Genomic DNA, 24,103 nt, shown 5'->3' on the forward strand with positions numbered 1-24,103 from the left:
CACGTTAACCCATACATATATCACATCAAAATCATGACTAAGAGCAGACACAGTGACTTCTTCCAAACTATGAACAACAAAGAGAATGACGTAAGGACTACCAAAGGTGACCTCTTCAATGAAGTCAGACCTTTATGAGCCAACGCACAAGAACACAAAGCATTTGTGTTTGAATTCTACAGGAGAGAAAACAGTTAAAAAAACCAAACCAACCAAACCTGAACAACAGACATGTCACCTTGCAGAGCGGGCTGCTGCCTGGGATTTACTCCTTCCTAGAGGAAAGTCTACATCAGTTCTGCGACAGTCCAAAACAGCAGGAAATTCCCAAACAGGCTCTTCTCAGAGCAGCAATCACAGGCTCTTTTGGGTTTGTTTGTTTGTTGTTAATGTCAGTGGAGGTTTATTCAGTGTAACAATGCTTGCACACTGTGTGTGCTTAGCTTTTTTTTTTTTCTTCCCATTCCCACCACCTTGTGATGTAAGGCTGAGGGTCATCTGTTTGAAAATTAATGTTCTCCTGTGGCCAGAAACCCCAAAGACAGCCCATTGGTCTTGAGAACAGTTAGGTAATGCTAAGGAGCAAGGAGGGAAAAACATGTGCTCGACAGAAGTCATAGTTATGACAAGGGACCCTGTTCCACATCACACCTCGCTGCTCGTGTGCTGCAGTACAGAGGGGAGGGTTTCACAATGACGCTGTGGAAGAAGGAAGAAACAGCCCCTAGGAAAACTCAAGAAGACATGGAAGTGGTTTCAATCTCTTCCTCCCCTACCTCATTCTATCAGTGATGCTCACCAGTTAAGGAAGGAAGGAGCTGTCGTTTCATACCTGAGCAATGAAACACTTCCTCATGCCTGAGATGCAGATGAATACCTTCATATGCCACTGGAAGAGCACTGTGTGAATAGTTTGGTACAAAACACATGGAAGAGCCATTAACTTTGTGGTCAATTCACCTTCCTGAGGGAAGAGGTGGGAGCTAAAAGGATAAACAAAGTTGGAAGAAACCCAACTCAACCCAACCCAACTCATCTTACCACGCATTTCTCCATTCTGTAAGGCATTTGAGGTAGGCTTTTCAGAATGGTAATCTGAACGCTACAAGAAAGACAGCTGTTTACACTGCAGACCTGCTGGCTGTATCTGAACTCAGGCCATCTGTATCACCCTAACAATGGCGCTCCTAAAAGAAACGATGAATTGCCCCTTCCCTTCTCACTCACCACTACAAAACTGGTGCATGCTGCAAATGAAAAATAAACCCTTCACAATTCAGAGAGTGCTTATGCCTAGGGGCATGTGAGGCTTTATTTCAGCATATTTGTCTCAGTTACACTTAACATCCAAGTAGCACCTCTTTAGACAGACAGCTTTCAAGTGCGTCCCAGCTACTTGTGCAGAAGTTCCCAGAGGACAGCATGGAGTGCACAATCACCTCTTGCTGAGCAGGAAGGTGAGAACAAGACATGCCTGTAAGGCTCCTTCAGAGTTGCAGCATGTGTTTCAGACTGAACAGTCAATCAAAAGAAAAGAGGCAGAAGCAAGAGGAGGAAGAGCCTGTAAACACACCTGGCCTCAGAAGCAGAGTGGCTCACCCTGCAGACAGGAGGACATCAGGACAACAGGACGTACAGCCTGTGGTCATAGGGCAGCATTTCCCACAGTGCTAGATCCACATCCTGCCCCAAAAGATTCTATCAGTTGGGCTCTTCCTCCTCCCAGCCACAACTCAGCTGTGCTACAATCAAAGCAAGATTCCTACTCCTCTGGCAGAGCTTTTCCCACTGAGTTTGATGTGCCTTCCCCCTGAGAAATGCTGCTAAAGGAAATACTTCAGGAAAATGGCAATAAAGCAAAACCATCGCCCTAGGCAGACAGAAGGCATTCCACAAACAGAACATGAGACAGCAAAGAGCAGAGACACTGTGGTGGGAAAAGCGTGCAACAGAAAAGGGAAAAGGCACAGAAATAATATTAAATTTCACTGTGGGAAACTGGTCACTGGTCACTTCACTGGTCACTGTGATATTAGTTCACTGAAGGTAAGAACTGAAGCAGTTCTAGATGAAAATTCTTCTCCAGTAATCTGTTTAACTCTTTGCAAAGTAAGAAGACATCAGTGGCTGACTAAAGGGGGGCAACGGAAAGAGAAAATGGCTTGGAGTAATATTCAGGGAACTGTATTTAACAGTTTTGTAGTAACTGCTGAGTGAAGATAGCAACGCTATAATGAAATAATAAGAGGAACACACAGCATGCCCAACTTCCCATAAAGCACGCTGACATCTATTTCACCATTTCACCACTTCAATAACACTCCATTAATTCAATGTTCCATTTCTGCCAGCAGCGAATACCTCACTCCCTCACGGGAAGGGGAAATTCCTTGCCCTTAATCCACAAAACAAGTGCACAACGCACAGAGCGAAAAGATGCTCAGACTGAAACCTCGAAGAACAAAACTGCAATATGCACATCCATTTTAGGAACACTTCTTTTCCCCTGTGTAGACCACATAACTTCCCTTATGCCCTTAAAAATTTTCCCAGTCATTGTCTGTCTAGCACTACTTAACTCCCCAAACAACAACAAAAAAGAACAGCCTCAACATGAATTCTTTCTAATTTCTTGGTCAATAGCTCACAATCCCAGCTCTCAAAGAATTCATCTGTTTAAGTTTTTCACATATTTTGAACTGGATCTGATCTAGCAGTTCCTTTACTGCTATGTTTGGGCTCCCTGAATTTGCTGGCCTGCAAGCAGCCAGGCTGCTGCTACTTTTGCTAAAACTTGTGATACCATTCTGTATTTTGTCTGAAGATTAAACGAGTTTTTAATATGCTATTGTCAGCTTTCCCAATACCAATACTTTGATCTTCCAAAAGCATACACACAACAGTATGTGTTTTTCGCAATCTTTTCAAGCGACAAATGTATTTTTCTCTCCTCTTTGGATTACACCAAATTAACACCATCATCTTGCAGTGCAAAAGTCAAAGTTGCAACACAAGTCATTCCACTTTTCACTGAAAAAAAAAATACAAGAAGGACTTTTGTTTTTAAAGGAAAAAATCTGTAGAGAATGATGTCCCAAAACAATCAGCCGTGTTTAATTCACCCATCGTAAGTCAGATATCAATATGCAATTACAGCTGCTTCTGTTTTCTTGTGACCTGCTGCACACCTGCTCTGAAGCAGCTCACCAGATAATCAGTGTATACAGACATGGGATAACGTTGTAACTGAAAAAGGTTACAGGGAGGAATGTAAACACACCAGAGCATTACACTGAGCAGCATGTCCCCAGGTGCACTTGCAGATGTGCACCCTCCATGCCCTCTTCCCTAACCCTCTCATTCATTTAGTTTTAAGCATAAAAACCACAAAGACGCTGATTTACATAAAATTATCTCACTCCATTTTATTTAAGATTTTCTTCTCCAGTTAGTAAAAGAAAGGTGTGTCTCTCTTTATACATATGTACAAGTTCAGTTATAAAAATAGACAGCACATTCAAAGAGAAAAAAAGGCTTGGCATTTGTCTGATTCCCTCTAACTATCATATATACATGTGAATACAAGGGGAAGGGAGAAATCTTCGATGAGTTAATTAAACACAATCTCTCCCTCAATTATCCCCTGCAAATCTGTTTAAAAATCAATCTAACTAAGCTCAGTTCTGCTATTTTCAGGTGTGCAAATTAGAGGCAGAGCCAACAGGAAGCACTTGCTCCACACTGTAGGACGCCAGGCAAAGGATTTGGGGTTGGAAAAAGAAAATAATAATAATAATAATAATAATAATAAAAAGTCATCTTCTGCTGTCACAGCCCAGACCTGCAACTCATAACTTGCTTCTCTCTTGACAGATTGAAAGCGCCCCGGCAGAACAGCCTTTTAATTCAATGTGTCAGACAGAAGAACTGCCCCACACCTACATCTCAGTGCAATGCAGACAACGCTTACAGCAAAGCAAGGGCCTACAGAGGGGTTTGTGCATCGAGGAAGGAGAAGGAGCAATAGGAGAATGAGAACACAGACGGGCACTGGCAGCCCTGCTTTCTGTCAGCCTATGGGAGATGGCTACGAGTACCCGCACGTGGCAGGGAACTCAACCAAGCTAGTACGTCTGATGACCACAGAGATGAAGGGAAAACACACTGGAAGAACAATCAATGGATGGCTGGGATACGAGACAAATTTTCTCCCCAGAGTTTGGCTAGAAAGGGGAATGGCACAGTTCTCTTTCTCAGTGCTGTTTTTCACCGCTCCGCTCACAGAGCTGCTAGCTGCAGAACCACGCTCTGCTATGGCACAGTGAGAGGAACAGCAGCAAACTCTTCCTCAGCACTGCAGCTTTCCCTTTACTTGAGATCTGAACAAGTAGAGTCTGATTGCGTTCCTGAGCCTTTAAGAGCTCAGCACACCTCAAAAATGAGAAAAATAATTCTAAGTACAGTGAATGTTCACACTGCTAAGAACTTTGAAACACAAACCAAACCACTGGCTGGCTTGTGGCTTCTTCCACTGTACAAAGCAGAGGCAGTGCTGCTGCTCTCACTAGACCTGTCAGAGCTCTCTGTAGCTCTTACTCTATTCTTGACAAATGGTGCTGACAAGAGTCCACTCCCCCAGAAACCCCCTGAGATACCTTCCTTTGCATTTCAAACCTTCAAGAAAACAAAAAATAAACAAACAGAAACAACCAGAGGTCCACACTAGAAGAACGCAAGATTTTTTTGATCACACCGTGTCCTCAGCTTAGCCCCTAGTTACCCCCTGCATGTACACCAACCAGCTCCCAGTACAGAATACTCTGGCATTCAGATACCAATTTCACTGAATAAAACTAAAGCTGAGTTCCACCTCAAGCTACAAGAGAGAAAATACACTGGTGTGACTTCAAGTACACACAGCTTCGGGATATTGCATGGAGTACCTGGATGCTTTCCTCAGGAATCTTTGTCAGATACACATCGTAAAACAACATCTGACACTCTCAGACACTCCAGACCCCCCTTTCCATCCTTCTCGCAGTGTCTGCAAAGATAATTTTTTTGGGATACACGTAATCAAAGTGCTCACATAAACCACCCTTTCCTATTGTGCTTCGATTTTCTTTTCACACAGGTGCATGACAGCAACAAGGCATTCATTTGCATGCCTTCAGCTTGCAGGGTGGTCTTCTCCAATAGCCAACACAGTTTAGACAAGCTTTGGGGGTTAAAATTACTACCGACCACCTGAGGTGTGGGCACCTTTGCTTTGCTTCCGAATGGCAGTTTCTGATACGAGACTGCTGGTCAGGTTTAAGCTTTTGGGGGTGCCACAAACACTGTTTCCTTTGCTCAAAGGCGAACTCAAAGGAGAAGAGGCGCTTGAAGGTCCAAAATCTGCCAGTCCAGAAGGCCGAATAATTGCTGTTTGTAGAGGGCTACTTGAAGACATGCCTAGCAACAGAAAAGAGAATCAAATTCCATGTGAGCACATCATACCAACCGTAGCGCTTCAGCAACAACAACAAAAAAACTTAGATGGCAACAATACGCTAACACTTAGTCCTGAGAGTACAATACATTCATGATTTTTGAGATTTTGAAGAAGAGAAATGGCCTTAACATACAAATCTTGTATTTATACCCAGGGTCAATTTGGTTACCTAATGTAAATGCTGAAGCTCCACCACAACCCACTTAGAACATTTTGGAACCTAATGCTGTAAACTGAACATGACAGCAATACAGAAAAATTACAGACAAACCCATGGGATAAACACTATCTCATTTGTCTGGGAGTCAAAATGAAAAATGAAAGACAAGTATTTGATACGAGATAATTCAAATGGCAGATGAAACTTCTGCAGGACCAGCCTTTCAAAGTCCTCTGTGGTGACAATGGCTGTCCTCTCACTGTCAGCATTACACTGCACCCTGCCTGCATCTCAGAATACACTGTACAAGCAGTACCAGCAATCCAACAGTTTTATCTATTTTTTGGCAGGCTGTAAACAAGCCAACGCCCTAACTCTTGTGATTGGCTGTGCTCTGGACAGTCTGCTGCCCCCCCCTTCCCCCACATACCTTTGGAGACATTGTACCCGTACGCTGCATACGCCGCTGCAGAGGCTGCTGCTGCCCCTGCTTTGGCACCTGCCATTGCAGCTGCGCTTCCCGCTATCGATTTCCTGCTCCTGCCTTTCCCAGTGCCCTTAGATCCAGCGTTCCCTCCTTTAGGACGACCGCGGCTTCGACTTGACTGGCCTCTGCCAGTGAGAGGTGCATCTTGCATTGAAACTCCTTAATGAAAAAAGAACGGTAGAACAGTAACCACTATCGTATGCTGGATGACTCACAAATGAATACAGACTCGTAACTATCTCTTATCTACATTAGTGCTGTTCCTGTTAACTGATGCCGTTCATCCGCATTAACACAGACAATTAAGTAGTCATCTCATGAAAAGAAATTAAGTATGCTTGAACATTCATTGATTATATCTTATTAACTCAAATTCCTTGTCATTGTTACAAATCCTATCCGCATATAGATGGAGGATTCTGAGCTCTACTTCAGGATGAAACATTTTAACCGAAGGAACATTTCATCTTTCCATTTGTTATTTGTAAAGAAACTCTTTAAGAACTATGGCTCTCTTTATTTCAGAGTAGACAAGTTATGGTAGTTAAAAACTTTTACCATACTTTAAAACCACAGCTGCTTCAAACACGCCGTGGAAATAGAGAAGTGATTATTAGCCCTATCACAAATTCAAGGAAAAGCTTAGGGATTAAATATTTCTGTGGTTATCCACCATTTGGTAAGGTGAGGCCACTATAATAAAGACAGAGGGGTAAAACTCCTAAGAGAGTAACACAGGAAAAAGGAAGTTGTAATGAATGACAGACAATAAACAGATAACAAATCAGAAATTATTTCTCAATGAAAAGGTAAATTATTTTGTGCAAATCTTGCCAATCATGGACAGAATTTAGTTTAGTTATAGAATACATATCACCTAGGCATACAAAGTAAAGTTTTAGTGCTAGTAGTAAATCAAGGCATGAGTACTAACCATTTATGGTGTCTGAAACCGAGCCAGTAATGGAAGCAGGAGAGTTTGTTGCCCTTGACTGAGGTGCTGAAGAAGCTGGATCATCCACAATTACAAGCATATCACTGCTGCTCTCATCAGGAGGGATAGAGCCCATATGTAATTCACTGCTGATGGAAATCTATACACGAGCAGGAAGAACAAAGCCGTTAGCTTCTCAGGTTAGGAAAAGGAAGGGAACAACCACAGTAAGACATACAGTCACAAGTAATTAAATAGTACATGTTCTGATTTCTCTCATTTTCTCTAACAGCATGATACGTATCCTGCCTACTCACACCACACCCTCTATTTACATGCTAAGCAGTAGTAAAAGCCTCCAGGACTTACTTAATTTCAACTGATGAATGTAAACGTTAAGAAGCAGAAAACTAATAGGCTCAGCAAAGACTTAAGAAAACTGCTATACAATTGTGCATTTTTCCTCAGATTGCCAGAGAGAAAACAAAAGGACTCTTAACCTTATAGTAAAGCTAAGAAAAATCTTTATCAGTAAGGGAATTATCCAACACAGGAATCTCAATCAACATAGTATAGAACAAAACATATTTGTTGCCAAAAATTGTTTTTAATTCTTTATTAAAAACAGATGAAGGAAAACATGATGCGTATCACTGGAAATGTACAGCCTAAATTCCGGATTTATACCACTTTAATTCAGAATCAGAAGCAAGGAAGAAAGTAGAGATGAGATGCAGATGAGACTAGTGAGGAGTACTTACAAAGAAACTGAACTAAGGAGCTAGTTCAGGGATTCAGGGATACTGCTTGGCTCAGGAGCAGAAAGACTGCTCTTGCTATGGAAGGTAATAGCACAGAAGGAGGGCACACAGTTATAAATACAGACATGATAAAGGAAGGAGAAAGGGAAAGCAGGAAGATAGTGGGAGTGCAGGCACGAATGGAGTAATTTCAGAGGCTGAAAGGAAGAGAGGTTTATGGCATTAGCTTGCTGCAAGAAAAGGCAGACAGAGAGCAAAAGAAAGGGGCGTAATGGTACTTTAATACAGAGGAACTACAGTGGGTAGTTTACTGTCTGCTTCAATGAATTATTTTCTCTTCCATGGCTCATCATTAAGACACCCCACTTACCTACATATTTGAACTCTGTACCAGCTGAAAAGCAAGAGCCCTACAGGGTGTAAGATCACAACTGAAATAGCATATAGTTTAAAGAAGCAGAGAGCCTCACCTCACTGAAAGGACTGGGCATGGCAGAGTCTACACTAACAAAGGAGTCATCCCCATCAGCGGACAGGTTGGAATTATCAGCTGAGGGAACAAATGGGATCACAAGGTTCATGCCCTCTTTCTTTCTCTTCCCATCCAACTCATCCTCCTTCTTCTTCTGAAATAGATAAAACAGAAGAGAGAATGAAAATTGTAATTAAAACGAAATGAATGGAATAAGAAAACTAAAATTTCAACATCCAGTGTAGTATCGTAACTCAAGGAATGCCACGTCCAGAACTATCTAAAACAAGTTTCTGAAGGACATAAGAACAGATTCCTTAAAGGCTCTGTAAACGGGCGTTTTTCTTCATAAAAAAAAAGCTGGAATGCAGTAGAATTCTTATGGAATTACTTTGATTTCTACTGCCTTCTGGAGTAAGCTTGCAATTCATTACCATTATACAAAATAATTAATGCAAAGCCTTCCAGTCTCAGAAATTCAGAATTTTCAAAAACTAGTATTAATGATCCTTTTTTAAACTAAATAAAAAAATAAATAAATATTCCCTCATTCCATGCAAGTCACATAGCTATTTGGGTTTTATCTATATTTGGTGCTCCATTTGTATTCCATTTTCACCCTTGCAAAACAAAACCTTAATTAAGTCTCCATTTTATATGCCACAGAATGATCATTTAATTGTTTTTTCTTTTTTTCCCCAACTTGATTCCCCAAATTGTCTGTAGACTATTAATGATCTTCCGTGCTGTGTGACAGCACAGTACTTCCTTTTTTTTTTTTCCTTCCAGTTGCAGATTATATTAAAATACTGGGAGCTATTTATTACATATTTTGTAATAACTGTATTCTGATTAAGAAAGTACCAGACTGATGTTCACTGCTGAAGGGAAGTCTTTACTCATTAAACTGACTTTGCATAAAATACTTCCATGCCACATAATAGCGTGCCTGAAGCCTTTCAGGCTCTCTGTCACTGACACAAAAAACCTCTCCTGCATCAAGATACCTTTTCAGCATATTTTTCCCTTTTACGTTTACGTTCCTTCACACGATTTGTTTCTTCTTGCTGTCGCTTCTCTTCTTGACGCTGACGCACTGTCAGAAAAGAAATACAACTTGTCACCACTGAAAGGACAATTCATATCCTTTTCTGAATCTTACAAGCCCTAGTTCTTACGGAACTGTGATGAAAAGTCACCTATAGTAAAACTAAAGCACACTGAAAAACAAAAAGGGGAACTATTACATTAAAACTCTTTGCATCCAAATTACTAAGAAACCTTACAGTTCAAGCAAAAGACTTCTTTCAAATGTGTGTACCTCTAATACAGCTTCAAAACTACGATGAAATGCAGCACTCCTCTTAATACTTTCCCTGTCGTGACCTACATAACTCTTGTCAAAGCCTTGTCATTCAGGAACAATGTAATGATCCTGAATGAATGCCAATAAAAACTTTCATTATCATGTCTCTTGTGTGCAACCTCACCCCTCAGCTCAGCAGTGACACAAAACCAGCTTGTACTAACAAAAGTGGTAATACTAAATAGGCCAGGAAAGATTGTAAGAAATACGCGTGTTTGTAGAGATAAAAACACAGATTTCATAGGCTAATGAAGTGGAAAGATAGAGAAAATGCTGTAACATGAATTCCACATACATTTCTTTTCTAGTTCTTCATCATCTAGTAGAAGACTGACCACCTCTTTTGGCTTCAAAGTGTCAGGTTTGAAATTGCCACCTGAAATCACCATTCGTTGGATCTAGGGGGAAAAAAAAAAAGAGAAGAAGAAATTACTGAAAGAAGCCAGGAAATATTATCATACTCTTCACTGAAAGCCAGGCAAAAAAAAAGACACAAGCGCAAGCATGTGAAGTCAAACTGATTTTAACTTCAGTCAGTGTCTCAGCTTAAGTAATTAATTCCATCTCTTATTACCTCAACTCTACTGAAAAGCAGTAAGAGGCACAACTCAGCAAAAGAGCTTTTGTGTAAGTCAATTTTGATGGTTTGCATTGTCAGCAAAAATACTGCACTTCACTTTCAGATTGATGTCAGGTGACTAAGTGCAATATAATTACAGCAAAACGGATGAGACTGAACACGAGAAATGCGAATGCATTCAGCTGGGGATGCTTCAGTTGCTGCAGCGTCATGATCAGCATCTAATTAAGAAAAAAAGCTAGAGAAATCCTGAGCATACGCAACATCTAAGCCTTTTATACAGTATATCCACTGCTAACAAAAAAGTGATTGTGAGTCATTTTTTCTTGCCAGTAAAATACCATGAGGTTTACAATTTCTACCACATTTACTGCTTGATGCTGCAAGGACATTGAGCTTTTCTGGCAAATCTCACACCTCAGTAACTGTCCCTTGGTTATCTTCCAAATTTCTTTTAAAAAAGTACATAAACCAGATGTGGTATAACACGGTAACATTAGAGAAATTGGTATTGCCCTGACACAGCAAAGATGAAGACTATAGATTTAAAGAGGCCTAAGTAGTTTCACTGTATCATAAGAAATAGTTTCTGTGAAGTCATGGTGAAAATAATTAGCTTTCCAGCTTACATAATGCAGCTGTAATGATGCTGTGGCTAGGGACACAGATTTGTTTCCCTGCACGTATTTTTATATTTCTTTCCTCATTTTGATACACATTTTCTGATACTGTTTCCATACCATATCTTCTTATTCCAGATGATTTCTTTATTCCTACCTCACTCTTTTCCTTAGCTCTTTGTAAGATGCGCTCCTCAATGGTGCCTTTACATATCAATCTGTACACTGTGACTTGCTTTGTTTGTCCCAGCCTATGTGCCCGGTCCATGGCTTGCTGGTCTACTGTTGGGTTCCAATCACTGTCATAGAAAATTACCTGTAAAAGAATACCAGAACAAGATTAATTAAATAAAATCATATATTTAGAGTAGTTGGAGATTAAACAAAACCAACCAAACAAAAAAACAACAACCTATATTAAAAGAAAAAAAGTTCCACTATACACCTCTGAGAATCACCAACCCACCACAGGCTGTGTTCACTCAGCTTTGGCCAGTCCTCTAAAATCTTTCAGTGTATTTTAAATGCATTCAAACCAGTCCACACAATCAGTGTTTCAACTTTTTGTTTCAGGTCTTTTTCAGACCTGAATAAAGCCTAGTTCCGCCTCAACAACTCCAGTGTTGTTACTATAAGATACTGAAATACCAGATTTGTTTTACCCTATCATTCCATAACTGCCATTCCATAACTGCAATTTATGCACAGTAAACATAAACAGATATTAAAATAAAATTTAGCCTGAAAAGTATTCAGAAAGCCACACAAACACACAACTAAGAATGCTCATGCAAGGAGCCGGCATGAACACGCTAGCATTTCCATCTGTTTATTTTCTCTGTTGAAGCAATTTCAAAGGAGAGAACTTTTCAACCCTGAAAATTTCACAGATAACTTTCTTCTGATTTATGATCTTCAGGATGACTGTTACCTGTGCTACTGATTCCTCTGCTGCTGAGCTTTTTTAGAGCAAGCAGCCATAGAAGAAACAGCACTCACTGTATGAAAATGGAATTTGGACCTGCAGTCAGCCCAGCCATCCAGCTCCTTTCTGGATTGTCTTACATTCCTTCTCGCCCAATACATCTGTATATCTAATAGCAACTAAAAACTGTAAACCAGGTGCCCGATATGCTATAATTTTATCAATAAGATAATACTGCATTACAAATACAACCAAAGTAAGTAAGGCAACTGATGCAAATGGAAGTACTAAAATAATATTGATCAGCATGGGCATAAGAATTCCAGCTTCCACACAGCAACACCAATTTTCCCAGATAAATAGTGATGCCAGGAGACATGAAATGAGCAGCCTGGGAAAAATGGTGGTTGGAGGCATACAAGAACTGACAGCCAAAAATCAGTAAGCTTATTCATTTTGTTCTGTATTACTTTACAATACTTCACCTACCGTATCTGCAGCTGTAAGATTAATGCCCAGGCCTCCAGCTCTTGTGCTTAACAGGAACACAAAAATATCATTCCTGGAGAGGAAAGAGGTTAAATAAACTTATTTTGTGCATGCTGAACAAGAAGTAACCTTGGAATTAAGTTTTTTGACCCAAGTCATCAGGGCTATTTTTATTACTTGAACACTTCAGAATGTTTTGTGCTGTTCATGAGTGAGAGAAAAACATACAAAAAGTTAATATAAAAATCAAAACTGCTGGAACAAGCAAGCATTCAGCTTGCAAAGCAGCTTCTTATCTCTTATCAAAACAAACCAGGGCTTGTTTATCTTGAACACATTGGAAATTAAGATTTGATAGAGACAAAGAGTAATTTATTGTTTCACAGAACTGATCAATGGTAAAAAGAAACTTGCCCTAACACCACTCAATTGATAAAGAAAAATTAATGTTTGAACTGTCTAGATGCAATTTTTTGTTCTAATTTTGATGCTTTCAAGAGAACAAACAACTCCAGGAGAAAAAAAAAATAAATGAATAAACTTCTTATAAAAGTACGCTGGCAAATAGAGAGGTACATTATAAAAACACAAGGGTCTATCAGCAGAAACAGATGTCCTTCAGTTGAAGAAATCAACTCTAGTCCTAACTGCTGCTGATTTTTCCAAGTTTTATTCTCTTTTTTCCAGCTTTCTTGTGAGTAAAATGAGAATAAATTGATTCCATGACACAGTTTAGGACAGGCATCTCTGAACACCCCACTAGACATCCACAAACCCTCATACAATCACACCAGCCCCAGAGGTGACACTTGCTAGAACCAGATTTAGGAATGCTGGCTACATTAAGGGAGATATGAAGCATCCCAATACCTGACTTGGAATAATCCTCTCAAGCTAAGAACCCTCTATGTAACTAAGGCAGGTACCTGTAAAAGTGCATTAAGTCCTAGCAGCAATCTGAGGAGTCAGAGAAAAGAGAACATGGATTTTGAAATTCCGTGGCAGTTCTAACACAGTGCATGTACAAAATGTAGGAGACAGGTCCATATGCAGGACAACCAAGTATTGACAAAAACCCAAGTGGTAACAGTGAAATCAGGATTTCTTTTAAGGATGTGAACCTCACTAGTGCCATTGGCACGGGGCCAGCAGCGTGTAATTGTGTTTAACACTGGGTCCGTCTGTGTACACGTTGGCACAAAGCACAGAGAAGTAAAGATGACCTCAAAGAGAGTGACGTCCTTTGACAGAGCACAGCAAGAGAAGCACTTAAGACACTGTGCAATACCGCATCCTTTCGGTACCACGGTGTCCATACACTGATGCATGCAACATTAGTAAGGGACCAGAAGTTCTTGCTGAATGGGACACCTTCTTGAATAGGCAGCCTGTTCCTGAGAGTCCGCTAAAGCGCATTTCTAGCCCTTGCCGGGGCAAGTACAGGTGTATTGCATGCCACTGCATGCCAACAGACAGCAAAAACAATTATTTAAAGTATCAATTAAATAAATAAACAAGCAAACCAAGAACTCTAAAATCAGAAACAGAAGGCTATTGGCAGCCTGAAATCTAAGAGTACTTAAAAAACTCCATCTTGAGCTACAGGCAGCTGAGAGGAACTAAAGTCAAGCTAACCTACTCTAGACTTTATCTGCCAGGTATCCAAGCCAAAGAAGCCAATCAGTGCCTATTTACTATCTAGCTAATCTTTGGCCAGGAAGTCTTTTCACTCTTACAACAATAGTGGAACGTGCATACAGACAGCCACCTGAACATCCAGCTTTGAAATGCTTCTTGAAATGCCATATGGAAAGGAAAGAGAGAGGACAGTGCCACGGACTACAGGAACGAATTATGGTTACATATTTTCAGCACCCTGCTAGGACATCCTGCAGGATAGTTTAGTCTCAGTCAGGTTTTTTTTTTTCCTGGAAACATTCTCATAAGTAAATCATGTACAAGAGGAACTCAAATAACATTTTAATAGGAACTCTTGTTTATACTGGCTGACCTATATCTCAAAGGGATTTCCTGTCAAAATGATTATTTTTCTTTAGTTGTTCTATTCATTAATAAAAACAAATTCTTTTTTATTAATAAAAACAATTTTCTTGACTTCTTTGGTTAAAGGACCTTACAGGAAGAAGTGTCAGGATTCCAGGAGGACATCACAGCCAGCACAGAACAGGGAGAAAAGGACTGCACAGTCCTTCCACCTCAAGCATTGGCATATATGCTTTCCAAGTTCTATTGCTCTGAAGAGCTCCCTGTACCTTCGGCTGTGATACCTTGGGACTGTTAACACTAGGACTAGAATCACGTGCTTTCACCTTGCAGCAAACCACCTGTGAACCTAACTTGTCTGAAAAACAAAAGTGACCTTAAAAGCACACATCCACATTCAGGAAGGGTAACCTTACTGCAAACTATGATACCAAAGTAATATCCTACCAAGCCATATGTCATGATTAAAAGGAAACTTAATAACCATAAATTCAGTTGTTTATTTTTAATGTGCTTCAATGGAGACAAGGTTATGCAAAAATATTTGAACTTGCAAGATGATTACATAGCTTTCTCTCCTGATGGGCAAGTAAGAGTTGCAAGAATCCACCTTATTTTATTAAACTGAACAGGCAGCATGTCTCACAACTTAACAGCACTCGCTCGCAACCTCCCTCCCTGTTTAAGCTTCCTTAATGAATCCTGCTGCATTAACGATAAAATCAATTATTTATACTGCTACTCTGTGAAACATGCTTAAGTGACATGGCTCGTTTTGTAGCACAGCAGGCCACTTCCAAAGCTCTCGCACATGCAAGATTTTCCATTTCTTTATTGTGTCAGTTCTCAGAGTACATAATACCTGAAGAATATTTTCTCTGTTCCTACTGAACTTCTTTGTAAGCAATAGCACACCTGGAATGGCAACAAACAATTTACAAGCACGCTAAAACTTGCTTGCTATACTGTTTCACAGATGACAAATTTCTAAAGGCTTAGCATCACTACCAGTGACTTCTGGCTGGCAAACCACCAAGAAACTTTCAGATAAATGATGTCCATCAGATACTATAGATCACAAATCTCATTTATTTCCATTGCATCTTATACCCACTCTTAACATACAAATGACTAACCACACAAACATCCTTTAAAATATATTACCTGTTTTGAAAATCGGCTACCATATCCCTTCGTTCAGAAATCTTTGAAGAACCATCCAACCTCATGTAGGTATGCTTCCTATAAACCATATATTCCTGCAAAGAACACACACCAGAAAAACACAGTTGCTCTTAGAACCGTTCAGTCTTGATTATTCACCATAAAGAGAAAAATAAATAAATGAATAAAAATCAACACGATAAAAGCAGACCTGTTGCTTAGGGGGAAGATCACCTAAATGGCATTGGTAAATGCTATAAAGCAATCTTATGTAAACAATACTTTATTATTTCAGAAATTAAAACTACCCTTAATAATTTGACCATTTTTGCATTTCTTGTAAGGTAAGAGATGAACGATGATCTCATTTCAGAGTTGGGCTGCAGTGTTGTTACAGCACACGCCTTTTTCTACAAATAAATCTATTAAGTAAATAAAAATCATTAATCTCTGAAACTTATGTTCGAAGAGTCTGAACTCTTACCAAACCCTGAGCTTTCACTGTGTCAGTGAACCTTTTCCAACTAACCACCAGTACCTGCTGCCTGTTGATTATGAACCATCTGACCAGTGGTTTTAAAAACCTAGTACTGTACACCGACACCTGCCCAGGCTTTATCTCAGTGATAAAGACCCCAATGTATCTCACTGAGCATGCTGAAATACTGGTGTTAGCCCTCAGTAGCAGACGTGAACCCAGTACCTGGACAAAAAATCAAATGGCATCAACCAGAAACGCTGTAGGCAAAAGACTTTTCCAATGAAACACATTTTTCATGCTCTAAAATACTTAGCATTTTTTGGTTACTGTGCAACTATCAATGCAATCTGAATTACAAAGAAAGCTCTGCAGGCTATACATATATCCTTACAGTTTCTTTACAAATATACCCTCTGATATTTTAACACTGTGAGCCTTGGCTGACAAAGCTCAACTCCTACTGGTTATATTTGTTAGATTTAACTCTACTGGTGCATGTGTTTCTTTCCTAGCTGCTGTGACTGTAAATGAAGACAGAATGGAAACAGATGGTGCTTTAGCAGGAAGAACTATTGGATTCATCTTGTTCCAAGCTCTAAAATTCAGCAGATAAACTGCTGTGCAGTGTGAAGACATGGCAGTATTTGCAGTCTAACAAACCCTCCTCTGATAGTACCATGCTCAGCTCTCCTTTTCACCTAGCCTTAGGGCTCCCATTTCTCCTTCGTTTTACTTCATCACTGCAGAAGAGGTGCCATGCCATAAGGAACCTGAGAAAAAGACTGCTGTGCTAAAGAGAAACTTCAACATGTGGTAGATTAAAGAGAAAAATAGGTAAATAAAATTAACAACGTTGAAGAGGCCAAAAGTCACATCTGGTTTACCCCTACAAAGCAGGGCTCATGGGTTGTAGGATTTATGGAGCAGAGAAACAGAATTTTAAAGCAAAGAACAGCTGCTTAACCACACAGGCACTGAAGCCCTAATTTATTATCGATTTACTCCATGTCTGCAACAGCTTTCTGCCACCAAACGAAACCAGAGCAGTACAGCTGTCAATTAGGCACTATGTGAACTTTTCTCTAAATCTGATCAACCCTTTTTCAATTATCACATGGGCTTTCTCTTTCCAGTTCTTTCTTACTGTCTCTATCTGCCTTTACACTGATTTAGTATTTCAATGTCTTTTAGTACTCCCTCATCTCATAATTACCACTTCTCCATCAGCATCTTCTAACCAAACCTCACCACAAACAGAAAACAGCTTCCACTCAGTCAAGTCATTCATCCTAGACCTTAGACATTTTCAGTACCACACAATTGACAAAAGAATAAGCTATGAAGTGCTCCTTGAGTCTTCAACTCTGATACTTCTCTCAAAAACTGTGTTTTTTATTTTCATGTTATTTCATAGTCCAGATCAAGTAGTGTTACATTTTAACACAACTAATACATATTTGGTAGCATATAATTAATGCATCAAACTTCATGGAGAAGATAACTTGAGTCCTCATCACTTGAATGTATTGTGATTCCCACTGAAATAATTAACAATTACTCTTCCTTATAGGAGAAAATAATCACATCAAAAAAAAACCAAACATGTCATTAATCTAAGAAGGTATGAAATAAACGTCTGCCTGAAATGACGATACTGAAATTATATTTTATCTCTTTCAGGCGAAAGAAAATCTTTTTCCTCTTTGCATTTATATCTACCATTTCACAGCAGCAAAACTAACCCATAGTTCTTCAGCTGAAGCTAAATCAAACAAATGTTAACTTTGTAAACAATATGCTTTGTGCTCTCTGTTGTGCACAGATTAAGCTAGTACAATATCATAACAGCAGTTACACTCGCACCATCAAAATACTGTTAAAAGAAACAGGATATCTTATGTTTTTACATGCAAGTAGACTGAGGGGATGCATTTTGATATCACTGGTAAGGAAAAAAAAATCTACTGTAAGAAAATCCTTGCAAAACAGGGATTGCAATCCTAACTGCACTCGTAGCTTGCTTAGCTTCAACTTCCATTAAGCGGTGGGAGAAAACTAAAAGAGAGGACTTGGTAGGTGGCTTATCTGAGTAACAATGCTGAACAAGTGGAGCTGAAAATTTAGGAGGTACAATAGCAAAATGGTGTGCTCCCAAGCCTTTACAATGGAATGCTAACAGAAAACAAAGAAACACCAACTGCTCCGCTTTATGAGCTTCATGGTGTAACAAAGAGTGGCAACAAACCTGGATCATGTCCAACATTTACCAAAAAAAGGGAAAGAGCTGAGATACACCATTGCAACCATGCAAGTTCTGCTTTTCTTCTCAGCTTGTGATGATTTATCACAGTGTTAACTGCTGACCTTAAATACACTCCTCCTCGTATGAGACTCAGGCAGCTAATTAGTTCATGCTTTTCATTTGTTCTCGTCTAGTGGAGAAGACAACAGCTCAAGTAAAAACTGCTGAGGGAGCCCATGCATATCTAGAACTAATGGCTGAAGGATCACAGGACCTTCATGTTTAATCAGGACTGAAATGACACTGCCAAATGCAAATATCATCTTATCTGTTACGTATTCAGTCAGAAAACTTTATCTCTTTGAAACTAATGAACATCAAGTTTCCTATTTTCTTACTCAGAATTAGATAGTCATAAAAGCTACTGTGACTAAACCTTCATTGATAAAAGGATGGAAGCATTGCAACAAGACAATTTTTTTTTTTTTTTCCAGATCCAGAGGAAAACAATTTGCTTCCTTTAACAGAAGTCCAGAGAAAGAGGCACTTTTTTTTTTTTCAAAAGATTGTAAGTATTACAAATGGGAAATAAAATTAATAAGCCTCTCACTACTGTCATTTTAGACTACTTCTATAGTGGCATGGCTGCTAATCAAATAGTGATTTTTTTTTTCTTCTAAAGCAGACTGGCTGTATTTAAATAACAAGTATTACTTAGTTACTGATTTCTTTCCTACCATATATGCCAGATAACCTATTCTTATTGATGTCTATCAAACTTCTGCACTGGAATAAAATGACAGAGGGAAACAGCAAAGGTCTGTGAAATTACCAGCAACATTAACAATGGAAAATTAATGATTGTTCTCACTTTTCCTTCTAATACATGGCCATCAAAAGAAACTAGAAAAAAGCAGCTCAGAACTAGCAAAAGAGGCAAATTAAGCCATGCAACATCTCTCTGCAGGGCAGTGCAAACAACAAGAATTTACTTCTTCTGGACTTTACGTCAAGATGTAACTAAAAAATTTCATACAGAAGCCACACCTGGCTCAAAAAGCCCTCAAGCTGCAAAATACTGGACATAGAGAATAACTGTGAAGCATCACTATTTTTATACATCTTCTCCTAACCATCCGTGCCATACACTGCTGGAAGTTTGACAAGAAGCCAGACCTTCAGTCTACCTCTGTATAGCAGATCTTACACACTCACATTAATGTATTTGTTGAGGAACCCTCAGTGTAATCATTTTAAGTTAGACTTGCTGCATCCAAATTTTTGTATTTTCTACTAAATTTGCACCTTCAGCTGGAGGCTACAGCTCTCTTACCTCCAGTAAGTCAATCATCCGTGTCATCTGAGAATAGATAAGAACTCTGTGCCCTTGAGATTTCAGCCGTGTCAACAGAAGATCAAGAGCATGAAGTTTTCCACTGTCGGTGATCAGACTCTCCTTGTCTAAGAAAAAATGGCAGAAAAAAAGTAATATGGTCAAAATAGCTACAAGTAACGGTTTAAGTAAATTCTAAGTTTTTCTAGCACTTCACAGCATTCTAATTCCTGAAGCAATGAGTGGCAACAAAAAAGATAGCAACATCCCCCTGGTTGACACCCATGATCATGCTGCTGACAGTAACTTTTGTTTGCTGGGGTGGGACTACGTGAACTTATCCACTTGGCAAAATTACATCACAGATTGATCTGCTCATGAAAAGTGACACGGTTCTTCTTTGGACAGTCATTTCTTTCTTCTGAGGATCAATCCTAACTAACGAGCGTAACTTACCTTTACAGTTCCCTTCCCACATTATAATGCTGTCCTTTGGACATTTGCTGCTACCCACTGCTGAGCTTTAGTCTCATTCTTCACAAACCTGGTTTCAAAATCAAACTCATCACCAACACAGAAGCTGAAAAGCAGTTCTGTAGGTCACTGTAAAATAACTGCCCCTTCACAGCACTGCCTTAACTTTTATTTCTCTTTCCTACCCTCCATGTTTTTTTTTTTTTTCTGCTTAAGAAACATTTCCAAACGGCAGCCTTGTAAATCATTGCAGATTTTATACTTCACGTCCTCTCTATTTCAGCACTGCTTATGAAGTATTTTTCAGGAAGGAGATCTTCCTGTTTGTACATTCTCTACATAAACTTCAGTAAACAATACATTACTGTTGAAAGAGGATGAATAGACATTTTCTTCCCAAAAAACTGTCTGTTGGAAAGACCACTGATCATTCTTTATTCTTTGGCATGTCTGAACTTAGGTTTACAGCCAAAACAAAAAGTTGACAATTGCAGATACAGGCTAGTACAGAGTCCAAATATTTTCAGTGCATCCAGCAGGTAATGCTTCTCAAAATTCTAGTTGCACAGAATAAATTAACTGATGGTCTGAAGAAAATCCAGCTTCCTGTGAGGCAGCTGACAGTCCTGTACAGTATTTCAAACAAATGGCATATGCAAAAAATATTTGGCTCATTTGAGCACAATGCATTTTAGTATAGCTAAAACCAAGTCCATACTCGTGGAAAAGATGAATACAGATTGTAAGTGGAGAACACTGCTCCTAAAAATGCTCATGAGCATCGCACCCAACAAAGTTCATGAGCAGTGCAGCGATGCGTCACAGAGGGCTAATTTGATTCTTGCATGTACAACCACATATCTACTGAGAAAAAGCAGAAGTATTTCTCCTTCTATATAATTCAAAAGATCATTTTGAAATAACATGATGAGGTTTATGATCATTTTATGAAAAGCTGTAAAAAATGAGAAGCCCTACTAAAAAAAAAAATGTTCACTTTTCCTGCAGTGAGGGAGTTCCAAAAATTGATCCACTTCAATTTTTCAAAGACCAGTTGGCAATATGCAAGGTTCTTTTGGCCAAAAATTTTCAACAACAGAAGAGAACTTTACATTAACAGAATATCCAGTAACTTAAGTAAAAAACTGAGCATGTTTCTCTCCTTAGTCTCCTAACAGTGAAGCAAAAACCAATGAGCCCAAGTTTTATCCAGAAATATGGTGGAGTCTTTCCAATCAAGATCTCTAGAAAAACTATATTCTAAGTATAAATGTAAAGAACGGGCTTGATGCTGGAATTACTGGAATCTGTACCAGGACATCAGAAGCTGAAGCCACAGCATTGTGCTCTGAAACTCAAAACACTGTGAAATGTCAACGTCACTTAGAACTATTAGCTATTATATCTGCACTATAAGATAGTGCTGTGGGTGCTTTCTCCATTGCTAACTGCATAGCAGTCTTTCTGCATTACACCAGCTAAAAATTTGAGACAGATAAGCTCTGCTCATCTTTGCTTCTCTGCCTATCTAGATGCTCACTGTTTCATTTTATTTACTTCTCCCTTCATAAAGAAAAATCTCATTTGATGGTGATCTTGTTGCTTTGCCAGGAGAAAGTACCATATCATTACTTGAATCATTACCAACTACCTCATGGAATTCACCAACTGGAGGGGCGTGTCAAGTAGATACTGTAGGGAAAACTCAGGACTACAGCTCAGGCTAGCATTTATATTAGCTACAATGGAGTATATGATTCTGAAACCTAGAATAGAGCTCAGTCTCAACTGCATACAAATGAGTTAATAATTTCATACATTCCTCTAAGGAAACCCAAAGTTTTAACTTTGGCAGTTAGGGAAAAAATGGGAATGAGTTACAGTTATTTAGGAATCTTTGCTCTTTACATTATATGTTACTCTTCCCATTAAATAATAAAGTCACAACATTTTGATTTTATTCTAATTGACCAACCTGCTATTTCAGAATGAATTAAATAGACTTAAGTAACATGAAAAGTCTAGATATGCATGACAAACTAACATGATCATCAACCAAAAGCCATTTGTCTGGAAGGAAACTGAGAGAACCAACAGTCAATGTAGACTGACTCAGTTTGATACTCCATGTTTCCAGAAGTAAAAAGCTTCCGTTTAGCTATGACAGGCATGATAGGTAGAACTAAGTTTTGTTAACTCAGAGTGATGCACATCCTTTGCTACTGGCACCTTAAGACTCCATTACATAAGTCACTATTTTTGAATTGCAATAGAATGCAAATTAAAAGAATTTATTTACAGATGGTTTTACAGTCTGAAAAGCTAAGTTAACTGTTCATAATTTGTCTAACATCTCAGCATCTGAGCAGACCACACTGATGAGAAAGCTTTTTCAGGGAAGCAAAACAAAACCAACAACAAAAAATCTGCCATCTTTGGAAGAGAAAACCATATGACTATAAGCCTAAAAAACTTCAGTGTGCTATCTCGATATCACTGTGTTTTCCAAACTCATGTTTTTGCATGCTTAAAGCCTGCCACCTAGTGCTCCAAAGGACAGACCGTGTAAAGTCCTAACAAAAAATGTAATATTTTACTGCCCCATGGTTGGAAAACATCAAAACTATTTTAAAAGTGTCTTCCATCTCTAGTTTTTCCTATTGCTATTTCTCACTCTCTCCTACCCCGGAGTAAGAAAATGGCCTCTTTTATTAAATGAGATTTTCATAATTTGCAATTCTATAGTTTTAATTATCAGTGAAAGCTCTCAATGACAACTATGTATATATTAATAGCATAATCAAATTAACTTTCAAAAGTTTGAACCACTCAGGTGATGAGGTCCTGGGTTGCACCTCAAAGAACAATCCTCAAGGCACATTGTTTTTTTATTCTTCTTCAGCACTGTATGACAGACATTAAATGACAACCAGAACAAAAGGACAGCAACTGTAAAATTCCACCCTGTGGCTTTCAGTCTGAAAAAAAGTTCTTGCCTCCAGCTGTGGACAATAATTATCAACAAGGTGAAACTTTGGGTTCCTATGGTCAGTGAAGAACAGGTAGAAAAGATTATGACTCAAAATAACCCCAGTCAGGAGTACTGGCCTATGACTGCAGCCGAGCTCACTGCTCTCTGAAGAATGAGAAAAACTGCCTCTGGACATGCAAAATGCAGAGGAAAGAGAGATAAAGCCTGGGTTCCAGTTGACACCCCTGGATCCCCTCCCGACAGTCTGTGCAGCACAATGGGGTCAGTGAGGAGCTAGCTGGCTCTCACAGTAAACAGCCAGTGAGGCCGGTGCTTTTTATCGATGCTAAAAGGACTCAGACACTTCCTGCCATTTAATCCAGGACCATTTTTCTTTCAAAGAACAGGAAAAGCCTCAAGAGATTCCCACAGTGATCGCAGCTGAGTCTGCTGCCAGGGCACTGGGAACACTGAGGCTGGAAGAGGATAGATCAGGGTTAGGAGAGAGAGGTTTCCCCTTTGCTCCTGTCACCTATTTACCGTGGACCTTCATACCTATAGCTCTATTTTACACTTGCTAGTCTTCAACCTTGTAAATGGCTTCTTCGGGCTTCTTCTTTCTGGAGCACACCGTGCCTGCTTCTGCATGTATAAACACAGATGTCCTGTAGTATGTGCCCTTTTCTCTTAGTGTAAGTTCAGGTTTGAATGCACCTTTCCATCTAATTAAAACACAGCTGTACAAAACCACTTTTTTCATCCACTTTTAGCTCCAGCAGTTCCCAAATTAAGCCAGCTTCACAAACAAATCCTTTATTGTGTTTGGACAGCAATTTATCAAATTTTGTACCTATTCACTCACTCCTGTAAGATTCTTGTTCCCCATCATTATTTCTCTACACATTTTTGCTGCTGACAAAGTTCTCAGTCTCTTCATGACAAAGCAGCCCTCTCTGTAATTATACATCATCCTCTTTTTTTCATTTCTGTCCATGACTTCTATCTTAATTTATCCCTTAATTAGTTCCTTGTCTTCTAAGTAACTGGTAAACGATTCCATGAATTCCTGAAGAAAGGAAACTATTAAATCCATCACTAAACATTAATCAAATGCAAGCTCATGAAAAAACAGTTTCTCTATTACAT

The 24,103-nt window shown here is 39.2% G+C and overlaps 1 protein-coding gene and 1 non-coding gene across 2 annotated transcripts in view; both read right to left on the bottom strand.

The window, feature by feature from the left end:
- Window positions 1–3,399: 3,399 nt before the first annotated feature.
- Window positions 3,400–24,103, bottom strand: part of INO80 (INO80 complex subunit) — a 60,612-nt gene continuing 39,908 nt past the window's right edge. The window contains exons 27-36 of the mRNA NM_001199657.2: window positions 19,513–19,640; window positions 15,457–15,551; window positions 12,289–12,361; window positions 11,032–11,190; window positions 9,970–10,072; window positions 9,316–9,404; window positions 8,307–8,462; window positions 7,076–7,235; window positions 6,085–6,300; window positions 3,400–5,454 (exon numbers count right to left, since the gene is read on the bottom strand). Of these exons, the coding sequence (NP_001186586.2) occupies window positions 5,237–5,454; window positions 6,085–6,300; window positions 7,076–7,235; window positions 8,307–8,462; window positions 9,316–9,404; window positions 9,970–10,072; window positions 11,032–11,190; window positions 12,289–12,361; window positions 15,457–15,551; window positions 19,513–19,640 (1,397 nt within the window). The 3' untranslated portion in view covers window positions 3,400–5,236. The remainder of the gene's footprint in view (window positions 5,455–6,084; window positions 6,301–7,075; window positions 7,236–8,306; window positions 8,463–9,315; window positions 9,405–9,969; window positions 10,073–11,031; window positions 11,191–12,288; window positions 12,362–15,456; window positions 15,552–19,512; window positions 19,641–24,103) is intronic.
- Window positions 9,385–9,490, bottom strand: MIR6544 (microRNA 6544). The gene has a single exon (NR_105409.1). It is a non-coding gene; the product is annotated as a microRNA 6544 (primary transcript).

The sequence above is a fragment of the Gallus gallus genome, chromosome 5, assembly GCF_016699485.2.
Source record: "Gallus gallus isolate bGalGal1 chromosome 5, bGalGal1.mat.broiler.GRCg7b, whole genome shotgun sequence".
NCBI classification, from domain to species: domain Eukaryota; kingdom Metazoa; phylum Chordata; class Aves; order Galliformes; family Phasianidae; genus Gallus; species Gallus gallus.